The sequence below is a fragment of the Anneissia japonica genome, unplaced genomic scaffold (assembly GCF_011630105.1).
Source record: "Anneissia japonica isolate Jap-2015-1 unplaced genomic scaffold, ASM1163010v1 scaffold287741_len385558_cov193, whole genome shotgun sequence".
NCBI lineage: Eukaryota > Metazoa > Echinodermata > Crinoidea > Comatulida > Comatulidae > Anneissia > Anneissia japonica.
Genome location: NW_022754911.1, coordinates 30,832 through 48,889, shown reverse-complemented (window position 1 = coordinate 48,889; position 18,058 = coordinate 30,832). Strand labels below are relative to the sequence as shown.

At 33.5% G+C, this 18,058-nt stretch overlaps 1 protein-coding gene across 14 annotated transcripts in view; it reads right to left on the bottom strand.

Moving 5' to 3' along the window:
• LOC117123297 (adenylate kinase 9-like) overlaps nt 1-18,058 on the bottom strand; it is a 53,858-nt gene that overhangs the window by 8,865 nt on the left and 26,935 nt on the right. For 9 of the 14 annotated variants that reach the window (XM_033269165.1, XM_033269166.1, XM_033269170.1 and 6 more), the window contains 14 exons: nt 16,924-17,024; nt 16,338-16,409; nt 13,820-13,894; nt 12,388-12,609; nt 11,913-12,013; nt 10,615-10,827; nt 9,603-9,881; nt 8,421-8,849; nt 7,764-7,775; nt 5,879-6,109; nt 5,142-5,360; nt 3,271-3,484; nt 1,913-2,114; nt 513-659 (listed from right to left, as the gene is read on the bottom strand). In XM_033269165.1, coding sequence (XP_033125056.1) covers nt 513-659; nt 1,913-2,114; nt 3,271-3,484; nt 5,142-5,360; nt 5,879-6,109; nt 7,764-7,775; nt 8,421-8,849; nt 9,603-9,881; nt 10,615-10,827; nt 11,913-12,013; nt 12,388-12,609; nt 13,820-13,894; nt 16,338-16,409; nt 16,924-17,024 — 2,517 coding nt within the window. Of the gene's footprint in view, nt 1-512; nt 660-1,912; nt 2,115-3,270; nt 3,485-5,141; nt 5,361-5,878; nt 6,110-7,763; nt 7,776-8,420; nt 8,850-9,602; nt 9,882-10,614; nt 10,828-11,912; nt 12,014-12,387; nt 12,610-13,819; nt 13,897-16,337; nt 16,410-16,923; nt 17,025-18,058 lie in introns of all 14 variants that reach the window. The other 5 variants (XM_033269167.1, XM_033269168.1, XM_033269172.1 and 2 more) reach the window with 5 other exon arrangements.

Sequence of the window (18,058 nt, the reverse complement as noted above, 5' to 3'; positions counted from 1 at the left end):
GTGTCGATGTGAGGACCATTTAAAGTAATTTGTCCTAGATTAAAAAACTAATCAATGATATGAATGAAACTTACGCAAAAGTTTAACCAAGTTTACTAGGAAGAAATTATCAAGTATTGGTCACGATTTTTAGGTACTTCATGTTTCTTGTGTTTAATATATCGCAAAAACAGCTGCACATATTTAATCCAGTTACAGGGGTTGTTAGGTTTTCTGAGGAATTTTTAATAGAAGAGATTGGCGGTGGGTGGAGATATGCTCTATTGAGTGCTCTTGCTATTATTATTATAATTATTATTATTATTATTATAATTATTATTATTATTATTATAATTATTATTATTATTATTATAATTATTATTATTATTATTATTAATTTTATTATTATTATTATCAAAATTGTTGCTGTTGTTGTTACATCATTCACAAATATACACAATATTTAATGATATTGACGAAGCTGTGGCTTGTGTGACCACTGACCAACACTGAACTTTGACCGATGGACTTACCTGTCAGGTGAGTACCTGTCCTTCATTCCCCACACCATAACCTCTCTACTGTCAACCTCCAGCTCTAGTACAACTACAGGTATGATATTCATTTCAGTCATCAAATCTACTTGTCTCTTTGTGAGTGGGTAGCCATCAAGAATGTATCTGGATAAAATAAAAATACAGAAAATGTTTTTGAACCTAGCATTTCTTTTAAAACACACAAAAAAATGTTAGTTTTGAGAAAGTAATCTTACACTTATATATATATATATATATTCCTATGATAAGGCCCAAAAAAAAAAAAAATGTTGTGTTGCCCTTAAATGGAAAAAATTGAGATCGTCGGTCGGATTTTTTTTTCTTTTTCTTTTATTAAAGTATAAGCTTGCCAACAAAAAATATATAAAGTAATGGCGGAATAAATACTATTACTAACCAAGTGTATATTAAAGTAAATTTAACAAAAATAAATCAGTATAAAGAAATATTTATTTGGCTTCGAAACATAAAATAATTTGTGTATCCAATCCACACGATCACCCTCGGGCAGGTCGAGCAAAACCATACTATGGCTATGAAAAGTTTCCAAACAAGCGCCCTCTATGTAATACAATCGAAGTAAACTTCGAGGAAAAAAAAAAAATATTTAGCCTAAAGCATTAACGGAGCCGAAAATGTCCAGCTTTGTACCAGCTTTAAAGCAATGGCTAGACCTAAGCCTGTTTTTACTTATTGTCGTATATACTGTAAGGTACTGAATACGATTTTTGTTTCAAGCAACCACTAGTTGTACACTAGTAAAGAATATGCTAGGCCTATATCTGGTTGTGGCTTGACAGATCAGCATGAGAGATCTGATATTGTGTACATACATCGTCGTTGCACGCGGTACTCAAACTTATGCCTTCTATTTTACTGATTTTACACGTGCATCTACGGCCCGATTTTGGTAAAAATATATGTCTGTTTGAGATTTATGTTCTAAATGTATTAAATGCGGTATTTCTCGAATTTGTACTTGAGTGAAAGGAAGAAAATTTAAAAAAATAAAAAATTTGCCGACCCGATTAAAAAAAAAATATTTGGTCTGTTGCAGAGGGCAACACAACATATATTTTTGGTTTTACCTAATGCTGAACTAAATAGAATTATCAAATACAAGCATACAATTTGGAGGTTTCCCAACCTCCAGTCTGGGTTTCTATCTCTCGCTTTGCACTTTGCATGTCCTTGATCAAGGCACTATATCTACATTGAGTATATTAAATGGGTACCTGGTTGGGTTTTCCTGCTACTGACAGTACAGTAGGTATCAAATGAAAGAATCGTTCCTCAAAATAATTAACCTAAATAATACTGTAAATAGAGAAGAACAGGTTGCAAATACTAACAGCATGTACTGTGTTTACACTCACCCTCTTGTATGACACCTCATATTTGTGAGTGATACCTCTAGGGCCTGCACTGCAAGTTCATCTGGGACAACTTTTCCTTGTCTAAGATGGGAATTTAGCTTCTTAGCAAGCTCCGTTGCAGGTTGTTTGTCGAGCACGAAACGCAGGGCTTCTCCCATTGACAACCGTAACATACCATATTCAGACACGAAACGATTGGCCACTAAAAAAAAAAATAAGGTTTATTTTTAAAAATTACAAATTTAACCACTAAAAAAACAAGTTCTGGTAATCTTGAAAGCTCTGATGAGGGCAGTATATTATAGAAACAGTAGAGCTAAAAAAAATCTATTAATCAATCAGCTGACTGTTTCTAGAGCTCATGCTCAATGAAGGTAAAAATGGTATCTATATTGGATATGTAACACGAAGGTTATAAGTTTTTAACAACAATTTCTACAGTTGAAACAGAAAAACATCTACAGTTTGTCAGTATTACAGTTTAGGGTGAGAGTAACATACAGTTGGTTAAAACTGATGGGAACAAGTAGTTGTGCTGAGGTAAGATGTTTGCCTTCCAATCCCTGGGTCCTGGGTTCAAACCCTGTCACTGCAAAGTAATTTTTTTCTCACAACTAAAGACTACTTCACACCCTAACCTCATCAAAAGTAAATTGGTGACTTATGTACATGCCGTTGGATGTTCTATCTTTCAAGTCGCTTTCCTGATATACTGGTTAGAGTAATTATCTTTTAGGAAAGAGAAATTTAAGGCATGGTCCCGTGTAAACTTTGGAACATGTGCTTGTTGTGGTGTACTGCACAAATCTCTGCCACTGGCATAATAGTCGCAAACAAAAGTTCAACAATAAAAAATCAGGAGAAAGGTTATCATTGGTACAAAAAGAGCATGGTACGAAAAGAGTGACATAATAGTTGCAATAGGTTAATGTTCAGTGGTGGATCCAGAAATTCAAAATAGAGGGGGCCCGTAGAGGTACTTTCACAGATGGAGGATCTATACACCTCGGCCCCACTATGGTTGGGGCGGAAGTAAGAAATTTTGAGGCTATGGCACCTCTAGATGGCCCCTTGAATCCGCCACTGACGTTGAAATTTCAGAAGATAAGACATCATTGTTATGTTGCAGAGAGAAGAAAGTGCACCTACATGAAGTGAATTTTCAATTCAATTTAATTCAATTCAATATAACATTTATTCATCCACACAAATACAATTCGAAATTATATTAAACATTCATCATACAAAGAATGTTCAGAAGAATGTTGCTGAAAGTATTTGTCCACGCCTGTGAGCAAATCAACTTTGTAACGCTTCAAGTTATTCAATTATTCATGGAAGCAGTGTACTGTACTCACAGGTTGTCTTTCCACATTTCGGTGGGCCTATGATGGCCATTTTAATTGGCACCACTGGTTTTGGTGACGGTTGCTTCAGAAACTTCAACGGATTGACAATAAACTGCTCCCGTGCCCGTATGCTTGATAAGAAATATATATGCTGGCGGTAAATGACTGGATACGTGGTAAATCCTGGGCCCTGCATTGGCTGAATGCAATCACCTTCCATTGTCTGTAGAAAAAGATTGTAGACTGTGCATAAGATTATTGGTTAATTAGGTCAATAATCTGTTAACAACAATGGCAATAATGATGATGATTATTAGATTGATGGTGTGATGATAATGAATATGAAGATGATGCTGGTAGTGATGATAATGATATGTATGATGGGATAATGATGACGTTAAAGTGATGGTGGTGATAACAGCAAGTATAATGATGATGATGATAAGAAAATGAAGACGATGACGATAATGATGGTAATGATATAAATGGAGATAATGATGATGTTGAAGTTATGATAAGGGTAATATAATAATGATGATGAGGATAATAATGATGATGATGGAGAGGAAGAATATTTAGGCAGTGCTAATGCCATTAGAATGGCACCATAATTCCTCTCATTTGATTGATTGATGAAGACACTATATGATGATGATGATTACTATTAACCATTACTACTTTCGAAAGGACTTTTTGATTTAATGATGATGATGAGACTGCAATGATGATGACAATGATGGAGAACTATTGATAATATCAATTACAATATTTTGTTACAATCAAATCAAAAAGTCCTTTCGAAAGTAGTAATGGTTAATAGTAATATACTAACACTGAATTAAGCAAAGTATCAAACTGGTTTAAATTAAATAAATTATCATTGAACATTAATAAAACTAACTTTATTCTTTTTAATCACAAAACAAAACAAGACCATAATCATATTTTAAAAATAGATAATAATATTATTAACCAGGTCAGTGAAACAAAATTTCTTGGTGTAACATTAGATTCCAAGCTTTCCAGGCAACCTCATCGTAAAAAAATTTTTAATATTATTTCCAGAAATATTGGTGTCATGAATAAGTTAAAAAATGATTTTCCCCCACATATACTTTTATCATTATACAATACCTTAGTCCTACCCTATATTAACTATTGTAATCTCTCGTGGGCCACCACAGTTGATAAACATACATACCTATGCCCCTGGACAAGTCTCGAGTATTGATAGTATTTTTAAATTACAAAAACGTGCTCTCAGGATTTGTTCAGGGTCAAGTCGTACTACACACACTAAACCTTTATTTTATAAATATAATACACTTAATATATTTGATCTAAACAAACTACAAACCTATAATTTTATGTATCGATTTATAAGTAATACACTCCCAATCCATATTACCCTATTATTCTCAACCCAACAGTCTGAAATTCATAACTATCCAACCAGGTTTTCAAAAAACAATATTACAACAGAAAAATGTATATCTTCTCTTAGAAAAAAATCTGTATTTTATAATGGACCTAAGTTATGGAATTCCCTTGACCCCTTTTTTAAATCTTTACCCAATTTTTCTTCTTTTAAACTTAATATCAAACGATATCTGGTCTCGATGTATGGTAATTAAGCCTTCTACCTTATGTATTAAAATAGAAACCAGACTACCTGTTTATGTTTTCAGTTTTTGTATTTTATTTTTATTTTAATGGTGGCCACATCTTAAAGCTTTTCTTAAACTTATTGTGGTCTCCATCCACATTGATTTTTTGAATATGTTTGATCATATATATGTTTTTTTTTTTGTTCATTATGTGGAAAATAAATAAATAAATCAATCAATCAATCAATCAATCAATATAAAGACAATGCCTACCTTGACTGGACACCATCTGCCAAACCTACTTGGATGTTTATAGCCAACCTCTAGCATCTTCTTAGCAACGCTTTCTTTGATTGGGTAAACTCTCTCAAACAAACTTGGACGATAGTCTATGACCGGCTTAAGGTTCTGCTCAAGGGTATACCTTACAATGTGTGGCTTCCGGCCTGCATTGATATCAATCCGGGGAACCATCAGCTCCTCAAGATTTTCCTATAAGAAAAGAATTATAAAAAACAAAAAGTTAGGATACTCGAACATAATATCATTCTATATTCAAATACTGTAGATGGAGAAATCTAAATGCTTTTAGTAAATTAAGTTATTATATTTAAGCATCTCTGATGGCTTTTTACAACAACTACAGCAGTTTTGGCGTTCACATTTTTTATTTCACTAGATATTTGAGATTATATATTATCATACATGTCAGAGGGGTTCAAAACTCTTGCTGTGCAGGTTGCTTACGTCCTTGAGCAAAACACTTTATTACCTGTGTTTGCCTCTCTCTACCTAAGAGTATAAATGTGTACTGGCTTATGATAGGAAGGTAAATAGGCCTTTGAAGAGGAGTGGCGATCCCCTCAAAGCATTGCACAGTCTGGCCCCAACGCCTCAGAACGAGCAACTCCAGACCTGTAGGTTTGACTACCTTCAACTTTACATGTGTTCTAATAATAATTATATTTCAATAGATAGACAATTCAATGTTTGAACTTGAGCACATTTACCTGCAGTGAAACCAATCTGTTGGTGTCCTCATCATACATCTCTCCAATCTCATTCTTTAACCGGTCAATGGCGTCTTCCTCCAGTTCTTCATCTTCCTCCTCCTCTTCCTCCTCTTCTTCAAATTCTTCAGCCAGCAGTGCCTCAATGTCATCGTCCTCCTCATCATCATCGTCCATATCTTCATCTGACCCTTCAGATTCATCACTGTCCCTTTCAGCTGCCCGTTGAGCCTATGGATCATGTGAAAAATGATGTGTAAACAATGTTTTAACAATGATGCATTGCTTTGCAAAACATACAAGAAATTTATTCATTGCAAATTTACCAATAGAAATACTATATATCCAAAAACACATTAAAGCCAGGCTCCACAAACAGGTTATTGATGAAAAACTTGGGAATGCTTAATGAGATATAGATTTTTGAATATTTAAACTGAGCAAAAGGGGCATAAACACCCTGTTTTTCACCTTTCTCTCAGTTTTTAAATAATCAAAAATCTGTTTTTTTTAATTTTTTAATTAAATATTTGGGTCAATTAAATATAAACTTTAATCTTTACTGCATTCTTTAATAAGAGCGTGAACAACGAAATGAAAATTAGACAGCCAATCAAATCTAGAAGTTCCTTGGTATAATTTGCATACATAGTTGCACTGTGGTCTCTAGCTATACTGATATTGACAATTTAATTGTTCCTAAAGAATTATATAAATAATATAAAGAAACATGCTATTATTAGTAACAACTTTTAATAGAGTAAACAATAAAACAACACAATGGATATATAGTGGATTAGTTCTCTGAAAGGTGCATGGAAACATTATAATGCCTATATGTGGCAAAGACAAGCCAAACCAGTCACTCATCGCAAATCGTGTTTCAGAGAAAATGGCCAAAACATGCTGGAATGTCAAATTTAAAAAAATCTATTTTATTGCACTAAGCTAATTTTTATATATCTACACATCATTCTATGCTGTTATTTTTCCCATTTTCAATGTTAAAACAATAATTTTTAAGGATTTAAAGAAAGTTTATGCATGAGAAATGCCTGAAATCATAAACTTTGATAGTTAATTTCTCATATATTTTTCCACACAGCTGTGTGGTTAAATGCTTGTAACTTCATAAGGAAATGTCCGATTTGAATGATTTGTTTACCATTTTATAGCTATTATTTTACTCTCTAACACTGTATTAATAACTCAAAATCGATTTTTGCGACGAGTGACTGGTTTGGCTTGTCTTTGCCATATATATTTTATATGGAATATGTATACAGTAGTAGAGTGAAAATACACCTAAATAAAATAGGCCTATCAGCAGCGTGTATTTATTTCAATACAACTAGGAATTTTTAATAATGCAGCCATAATACTGTACAGCACAACTAACTCAGCTCCAAATGATCGTTAGATGACACGACGCTGTCTGGTGATTGTCAATGGCAGTCTCGACTGGGCATGAGTTACGGCGTTAATTGTGAAATACATTGAATCAATGCACCAAAAGTAGGTATAATGAAGTAGTGTTAGGAGGTGTAGAAGATAAGTAAAAAAACATGCAGTGAATGCTAATAATTATAAAATTATCTGGGAGTTAGAGTGAACAGTCATCAAACACATTTACTATATTCCGAATCAATAATGAAATGACAGTTACATTTAATTACAGAGCTATTATTTGGAAAGGCAAAATAATGTGTTAAAGATATACTGTGTGTTGAGCAATTTTTCACTAGTTTACTTATAATAACTAATTAAATTCAATTTAAAAAAAACTGTTTGCTTTAAGAGTATATCTTTAATCAGAAGTTTTTTCCACTCTAGTTAATATAAACACTGCAAATACTACTTCCTACTTTTAAAGTGCAAAACTCACCTTGCGTGCTGCCTAAAAATTATATGAAAGAAAAGCAGAATATTTAATCTACAGTGTGTTGTGGGATGCTTTAATAGATATGAAATACAGGTCTGCCTCTAACTAAAGACCCTCCAGTTAAAGACCACCTCTAATTAAAGACCAATTTTCTGAGGTGCCAAATTAACAAATGTCTTTTATGTTTATTATTCTAATTCATTAGAAACGAAAGCTGCTAAAGACCACAGAAACCTCGGTTCCAAACATGGTCCTTAATTGGAGAGAGACCTGTATGAAAAGTTTCTATGACCAGGATAATACAAACTTATCAGACAACCAAAGGGATATGCCACATGTACATATTATTCTATTAAATCACTTTTTATTTAAATTGATATTTGTTTTTTTATTTGGCATGGATAACAATAACAATATGCCAGAGTCACAAATGTGTTTAGATGGATCCCTTTCCTTTAATTAACATTTATTTTAATATTTTATGTTAAATAATACAATAATAATACCATTATATTATCCATACTGCATTATTATAACAAACACAATAAAAACAATATAATAGTAATAAATATAATGGTATAAAAATAATACAATACATTAACTTAAAATTGGAATATGAAACTGTTGTTCAAAGTGTAACTATATGAATTATTTGCATACCAATCGTTCAGCTTTCTTATCAGCCATCTCTGTCTGCAACTCTAATTTACGTTTGTTGATGGCAGCATCTCTTTCCTTTTTCTTCCTCGCCTTCCTTCGTTCCTTCTTGGCAAGCCTTCTGTCTCTCCTTTCTTTCCATTTCTTCAGTTTTGGAGGTAGCAGTCTAGACTGAATGTCAGTGTCCTCAACGATTAAGGACACCGCAAGGTCTGGGAAGAGGCCTCGCTCGGCTAGGTAATTTGCCTCGTCGGCCGAATGTGGGAAGCCCTCTAGGATGAAGCCGGTTGACATAAATGGTTCCTCATTCCACCAGGGAGAAATGATCTTCTCTAAGGTCTCATGTGGCAGTGTTTCATCGTCTATCAGATATGCTTTGATGTTTTCCTCTTCTTCTGTTAGTTCAACTTCTTGTTCTTCCTCTTCACCACCCTTAAAAAAACAAAAATCAGCATTGATGTTAGTAGGTATAAGGCACATAGATTCATTTGTCCAAGGCTGCTGCATGTAACAGCCTTAACATTGGCACTGGTTTGAGCCACTCCTCGTCCAGGGTTCAGTTGGTAAAACCGAGTCTTCTCGGATAAGGATATAAAATGGAGGTTCAGAAGTACGCATCTGTCTTGTGTGCACTTTAAAGAACCCATTACACCTTTCGGAAAAGTAGGAGGTTAGGTAAACCAAGTACTATGGTTCATTTCAGCCCGTCGTTGTGGAATGATATGAGCATGAAGCTACTATAAGCGCCTCCTTATGGCGGCTAGATAGTTACGGACTACGCCCATACACAGTTCACCACAAAGACGCTTCGACTTATGAGTTATTCTCCTACTTTTACGCATTACGTAAATGCCCAAATAGGCAACCTCATTTCTTTATCAACTTTTAATACAACAATAGATACCTTTGAAGATAGAAATATTCTAAAAGAACATACAGTGGCCTTGGACAAACAGCTCTATTAATATTTTTAGGGTAACAGTTGGTTTATCCTGATAAATATTCATTAAATAAACAATGTAAAAAAAAAAAAAAAAAAAAATTTGAATTTGAATTTGTATTTGACTGAAAACTTTGTTTTGATAGACTGTATTTTTCCTGTAACAGAGGGCAGAATGTTTTGCAATTTTGAAATGCATAAAAGTGAGTCTGATTTAACTTTTCAATAATTAATTTCCATCTTACCTCTGCTTCCTGTTCTTCCTTTGCTCCTTTTGGTTTCCCACTTCCATCCACACCTTCTCCATCTGGCCCTTGGATACCATCTTCTACATCGCTGTCAGGCTCTTCCTCCTCCTCTTCGTATTCTGGCCCCACCTTCTTCTTAGTTTTTGCAATGATAAGCTCTTGAAGACGATCCTTGAAAGAGATGTGGAAGATGCCAAGCTTCTTGGCTAGTGCGCGCCCATGAAGGGACTTCCCTGCACCCCTTGGGCCAAGCATGAAGAGTCGAACTGGTGGAGGCTGTCAGAAAACCAATATACATATTGAGTAAAGTTAGAATTAAATTTAATAGATATTTCAAATAAATCACTAACAAAAAAGAGAATTCATCATTATTTATGTCCTCTAAATACTAGGATGATAATTCTACAGAAACATCCAGGAAAAAGTGCACACCTTAGTGACAAGCGGTCGGAGGCATCATAAATGTTCTGGAGGATTTTTTGGGGAAAAATTTTAAACAAAATGAACTGTAGGGCTATATATTATACAGATAAAATTTAGTGCTGGAGGCTTTTTATTGAGACATTGTTTATGGTTTGAGGCACAAACATTTTTTTTCCTGGCCTGGAAACAGCAATTTTCTTGATTTTTTTTTATCAGAATTTGATTATAATGACAATGTCAATAAAACGGTAATACAGTACTAGTGGAAACAAAACATATTGATGGGACCTCTTTGTGATTGCTATATTCTTTTCTCTTCACATCCAACAGCACGTATACTCACCACAAACAGGATGGAATGATGCTTTATAAACCAAGTCCCCTGGAGAGTGGAGTTGTTTTTAGGCATGCAAAAAAGTCCTATTGAGAGGAATTGAACCCAGGACCTTAAGATTGGAAGGGAAGCCATTCAACTCCATTCCAGTATAATGAGAAAAACCAAAAAAGAAATCAGTAATCTAGCCCTAAAAATATTACATTCTTATTATATCTTACAATCACAAAAAAAAGCTGTTTATAACAATACCTTGAATGGTTTTGATTTGGCAACATATGCTGTTGGCTTTGCCAGAAATTTATCCCTCTCTTCACTGTTTGAAAAATACCAGATTTGTTCCCTGTACTTGGCTGCAATTTCTGGGTTACCAGGCCAGAGGACATACTTTTCTGCATAAGATACTGGGCAGAAGTGCTTTGTGTCACCATAAGGTTTCCTCTTATTCTTGGCAACTTCTTCATCCTATCAATGAACAATATTGCAATACTCTTTGAAAAAAAAAGTTAGGGCAAAACACATGTGTTATACCTATGATAAATTTATTTTAAAAATTCCAAGTTAAACAGGGCTTTATGGAGTTGAGAATTGGGGGGAACTGTACCTTAGGATACAGTTGGGACCAGTGGAATAACAAAGTGGCCTCAGGCCCTGGCTAGGCTTTTTTTGGAGCCACACTATTCTGAAAGCTTTTGACAAGGGCCTCAATATAAGTAAAAACCTCTGTGATGCTTTCTTTTTTACAATTTCTGCTTCGCAAGGGGCCTCACTGAACTGATTTGGAAAACTTGAGTAATGGCAACAAAAATATATAGGCCTATCTTGGCACAATTGGTCTGGGGCACCTAGCTTTGGCTAGTAGAGCTTCTAGGTGATACATCAATGGCTGGAATTCATCACCTTAATGGAATATTAGCATCAATTGTAATACAGTGACTACCAAGAGAAATCATCATGATGAATAAAATGTGTAGCCACATTAGTCTGCTGTAGAACAATATAAGAAATTATAAATCTTAGCACTTTAAAGACTATACTATAATATTTATAGTTTGAGTGAAATGCAGTCTTCCTCTTATCCAATGCAGGTATTTCTTCAACAACTGCATGAATACTGAAGAAGCTGATTACCAAGGTACTAAAGAATCAGATGGAGAAATAGATATGTTTGTATGTGTGTACATTTACAGCATAACACATGTGAAAAAAAAATATCTTTGATTTGCACAATGTGTGTCATATGACATCATCATGCCATATATGGGCAAATCAAAGATATAGTATTTGTCACAGAAAGTACAACTGATATAAAAAGAAAATTACATCAAAGATTCAGGTGCAGTGTATGTGGAACTATGAATAATAATAATAATAATAACAATAACAATAACAATAATAATAATAATAATTTATAACTTGACTTAGTCAAATCTCTGTTGTACAGCAAATCAGATCCCTGAATTTAGCCGATATTATACCGTCTATTTAAAATTTTATAATTGTTAAACAGATAGTGTCTGTAGTGAACAATTCTAAAAGTCTGCTGTTACCTCTTCCTCTTCCATCTCATCATCGTCTTCTGCCTCTGCATCCTCATCATCCTCATCCATGTCAATACTTGTGTACTCCCAAGGTCTGTAGGTGAAGGGTGCTGGCAAAAGAAAATTATATTAATATTGGAGGCATCCTCTTGCAAGGCTAACAAAGTATGGTTCCATTACACAGTCACTACATTATCTTCACTTCCATCATCAACTGTATAGCTGTCTCCAATGCAATCAGGAAAGCTCTCTGAGTTAACAGACCAATCAGCATTGGCAAAAGCTCTCGGCGATATCATGTAGCAATTTTATGAAAACCAGGTTTTATTTTAAGTTTACATAGCTATTTCTAACCTTTAATTGAATGCTAGCAAATTTATATTTTCTTGAAGTCATCTCTTAACATTTAAAGTTACATTCTGAGTTTTTCAGCCTGTTTTGTTTATAACAGGTCTACCATAAATAGAGATACATAAAATCCTACATTCTACAGCAGTAACTGCCTCCTTCAAAATGTCCTCTTCTTTCTTGACCTCTATGTCAATAGCAATTGGCTCAATGTTCACCATACCGGTCAGCATTCCCTGGATGGATGGCCATTCACGGTCAAAATCAGCCCTCAAGTCTTTAAACCGCTGGGTCTCGGGACCTTCAGGTGGTAGGGGGTCCTCTTTGGGTACATCAACATGTTCCTCTTCCTCTGCTTCTGTTGAACAAAAACTATTACTTTTAAATTTATTTCTGGAATAATTAGCCTTCTGAAATATCAAGGAAGCATTTTATCCTACAAGATCAAAACCAGTTAAAAATCACAGCAAGCAACAACTTCATCTGAACTACAGAACAATAAAAATAAACTTTGAAAAAGCATAAAGTTTCTTTCTATGGAGAAATCTGGTAAGGAAAATAGACGTTTTTTCAGAGTAGGCACAGATATCATCTGTTATATCATCTATAGAATAAAGTAGAATGATCTATGAAATGAATGACAGTCTGGTATTCTTATTTATACATTCAAACTAATTATACATAAACAGAAGTTTGAATAAACTGTTAGCGTGAATACACTAAAATAAAGATTATTCATTCCTATTAATACTCTACTACTATATGCTGAGGTAAAGTACAGTAGTTCCAAAGAAAATGCTTGCTAATGCTCTACTCCTTTTTATACTACCTACAAAAAGCAAAACTCTACGAATAGACTACAATATACATATTGCCCGTCAATATACCACTACATACACAGAAACATTTTATCTGAGGCCGGGCACACAGCATCAAATGACTATTGCTGGCCCAATTTCATGGAAATCGCAACACAAAGAGGCATGCTGAATGTTTGTTTTTTTTTAAAACAATCTTCTTAGCCTGCCACTGACAATTGGCAGGTATTGCAGTACCTCGCACTCACACAGAGCAAGATAGGTTCATGGGCCGATGCAGGGTGTGTCCCACATGAGACTTCAATTAAAAAGGCAATTCCTTTTTGTACTACTATATCTATATAGAAATAAATGTCTAAACTGAAAGAGTTTAACTATTAAAATAACAACAGACTAGATGCCTGCTCTTATATTATCTGCAGAAGAAAATACATAAAATAAGAGTTTAAATTGAATAGGGAAAATAGACAGAGACTATCAGAAGATAATGACAATATAAAGAACTCTTTATATTTACAAAAACTGCACATTCAACAACCTAATACAAATATGCCAATTAATAATTGTATGCAGAAAAAACAATTTCATATGGCACATCCCTAGGTGACTGTTGAAATGTGCAGTACTGTATTGTAAATATTACCATGTTTTAAACAATTAGAGTTTTGATGTAAATTTGCTAGAAAAGCTGTAGTAATTCAAAGATTTAATGTTAGTTATTTTTCACACGTATTAGTTTAATCAAGCTACCTCCTTCCACAGACAGGGTTGAAGATTCAGCCTCAGCAGAGGGCGCTGTTTTAGATTCAGCAGTGACGACATCATCTGTAAGCATCATGCAAGTGGTGAAACATTAATGATGGTTAATGTAGCGTACAAGCAATATATATTATGCAAAGCAAATAGTGCACAAGTCAATCAAACCTAATTAAATATGCAATAGCAGTCCTGAGAGTATTAATTAATGCATTACACTTAATTGGAAAATGGAATTTGTTTACCGTAAGTTGTCCTCTCTACACTTCTCAAATTACTATCACTTTTTTAATATATCTAACATATTATTATAATCCTTATTGGATACTTTTGTTAAGGGTATATATTAGTTTGGTGCCCTTCAACTAAATATTTTTAATTTAGGTCTAATGGTAGTCTTATTATTTTGTTAATATGATAAATATGTATGTTTTATTATATAAGGTAATTTATGTTAAAACACACATTAAGTGCTACTGTTGAAAAAGTTTCATTGACTAAAACTGAAGGTAATCATCATTAATTATAATTAGGTGCAAATATACTTGTTCACATATCAAATATACTTGTATTACTTTCTATGATTAGAAAAATTAATAGTGTTGATACCTCAATGAGGAAATGTTAAGTGAAGGTAACCCAGAGTAAGTATAAACAGAGAGCATCATTCACTAAATTAATTAATACAGATGCTGATTTACAAATTTTAAAGTTGAACAATGTATGTGCAAGTGTGTGTGGTGGTATGTGTGTGCATGTGCAAATGGGTATGAGTGTGGGTTTACTGTTGCTGATGCTACCTGATATAATTTCTGCGTCGGGCAATACTGTGAAATACACATTACCCCCCTGATCTTACCCCCCTGATCATTATTATCAGACTTCAGGTCAACAATGGGTTTGGAATCGGGAGTGGCTTCGGCATTGATGCTTTCAACTTTGATGTCAGGGGGCATCGTTTCACCTTTAAATGTTCCAGAGGATATAACAGTTAGTACAGTATACAACACTGTGCTAAATTAGAAACTAAATTCAAACCATTTCGTCCTTTTCAAACTTTCATCCGAGATTACTGGATTCTAACTCATAAGAAAACCTTCTAAATAATGAACTACTGTGAAAACCGAACCAGTAACTTCAATTATCTTTTGTTTTTGGTATGGATGAATGAAGAACAGAGCCTTGTCATATCTGCTGTGAAATATTTGGGATAACTGAAGGTCGGAACCTGGAAATACAGCAATAAATTTGTGAAATACTGGAAATAATAATACTAATTAATAAATTGATTATTAATAATTATTAATTTGATCTACTTCCAAGATTGCTGGTTTCATTCCCACAGAAATTCTTTTTTTTTTTTGTTCCACTTTATCATTTAATATTAGTAACATGGGACACAAATAGAATATACTCACTCAGTAATACCCACTCTCAAGATATGTATTACAACAAATTCAAATAACAAATTTGAATAAACTCAACGATATAAAACTGACTGTGAGAGTGCATTCAGTGCGTACATGTGGATGTGTTGTATATTTTACACCAGACTGTATTATTATGCTGTGCATACGCATAAAAAAAAATAAATGATTAGCACTACTTTTAAATGCAATATTATGACAGGGGCATATCCAAAGTGGGAGGGGAACACAGACATCAATAACTCCCACCAAAACAGAACAAAAAAGATTAGTAAGAAGAAAAGGAAGTAGAAAGGGGAGAGCATGGTACTCCAAAACAAGCTAATTTTAGTTTTAAATTATATGTACCCAGTGTTTATGGTCAAGCATTTCTAAACAAAAATCTCAAACAACCCCACCTCACTTGGTGCTTCAAACGCTGCATGACCCAGATTTTTCTCTGGATCCCCCCACCCCCACCTGCAATGTATATATCCACGATAATCGATTGGTAGCAATAATCGTTTTGCCAAGACCTTCTGCCATATAAATATTTGATAGACATACATTTTGCCAACAGTGTCTATTAAAAAGTTCCGCCCCGTGAAGTTTCTTGTCACCGAAATGAACTCTAGAACTGTGTGCCGATTAAATATGTATCATCTTCATTAGCTTGATATGAATATATTCATGTTTTACATCAATATATATTAGTATTTGATGGCAATAAGCTGGATATGAATATATTCATGCTGTTCACCAATAATATATTAGTATTTGATAGCAATAACCTTGATATAAATATATTCATGCTGTTCACCAATAACATTTTAGTATTTGATGGCAATTTGTTAAAATAATTACATGTATAATTGAATACAAGTAATGTATTTATAATATGCTTCCTGTATACAAGCGTGATATGTGCTTTCTTGCGAGATAAAAGGTCAGGTATACAATATTAAACAGCAGCATTATAATATTCCAAAGCGAGGGAAATGTAGGCCTAGTGTTTGAAGAGCAAATGTTAGTAGAGACCAATATGTTAGCATGAATGATTATCAAATCATTTTATGAAGATTAGCAAGCACACTGTAATCTTCTACCTTCTTCTTGTCCTCCCTCCTGTTCCTGCTCCTGTTCTTGCTCTGTATCTCCCTCTCCATCTGTACCAATGTCTGATACATCGATGGGGGTAGGGGAATTGAATGAACGGTGAATAATTAAATTTTATGATAGAAAAAAAAAAGATAATATTAAAAGCTTGATCTCAAGGGTTACTCTAAACCATGGAGTTTTCTAATAAATTGTAGTTGTACATGAAAGTTCAAAACAGTGTATCATTACAATGGACCTCTTTGGGAGTGTCAATCAAACTTGACTGACCAACCAGAACAGTGCTAGGAATATGCGCATGTCCAACACACGTATTGTCCCACAAACATAAGTGTTTACATACACTTACACTATCTTTTTGAGAGACCTAAGCAATATCTAAGGGGCGGGGCTTAATGGAATGATCTATTGTACCTTTAGCCATACAAATACAAGTAATTTAATTAAGAAACTACTGTAGCACCTTGCACATAATGCATGCGAGTGATTCTGCCTTATAAGCCAAGTCAATTTATGTGACAAATAATCTGTCACTTGCCCATATATGGGCATATCAAATATAGAATAAAAACATACCTTCTGGGTCTTCACCATCTTCAATTCTTTTTTGGCGTCTTTCTTCAATTTCAGCCAGCCTTCTTTCTTCCTCTTCAATTTTCCTCCTTTCATCCTGAAGTCTGAATATGGTAAATGTAGAAATAATTTATTTTTATATTAATTAATTTCATAGGTTATATTAATAATACTATAGCACAAATTGGCATATGTTCATACAATGACTTTGCATGAAACTGCATTAATGCTACTAATCATAATGATGTAAACATAATGTTAATGTAATATTATACTTACTGTATGTGGTTAATATTTATTAACTAAAAAATCTTAGGTCAATTAGTGTTATACTTTTACAGCACATTATAAACAAGCCTGAACATGCTCTATAACAATATACTGTTATAGCGAGATAAAAATTGGTGTAACCATAGCATGATCAAAGAAGAATAAAAAAATATAATTAGAAGCGTTTAAAAACAAATTACCATAATAGGTATTGTTAATATAAAACTTTATAAAAATTTCTTTCAACAGATATTTAGTGGAAGCATGTAAATAGTAATTAAACATTATTAAATAAAAAAATAAAATTTAAATATACAATACACAGGAAAGTAAAATTTAATAGACCATATTAGATGATTGTAAATTTAAAATCCAAATAAAATAGGGTGTTATTTAAAAAATTTAAATTTTATGGAAACAGTTTACTGTATTGTTAAGGGTTTGGCTTCTGAACCTGAGCGTCAAGGGTTTCAATCTGTTGCTGCATATCTCAATGCACCGATACTGCAGCAACACATTTTTACCTTGAATTCTCTTCTACCATAGGACTTAAGAGACATAATCTCATAAGTCTATCGATTAACATCTTCGAAAACAACTCTGTTGCATTGGTGAAAGTTCAGAAGGTAGTAAAACCAAAGATCAGGGATAAAAAGAAATGCTTGAAACCAAGAAGAAAGGTGTATATATGATTGCTAACTTTAGTAACCCTCAAAACTTTCAATCTTCAAATTTTTTAAATTAATTGTTTAAAAGAATAAATTAAATTTAACTAGTTTTGCTGATTCACAGACTATATTTTCTGCAAGCTAGCCTATTAATGTATAAGGTTATGATGATTATGATTCCTTTTTTAAACACATAAAAT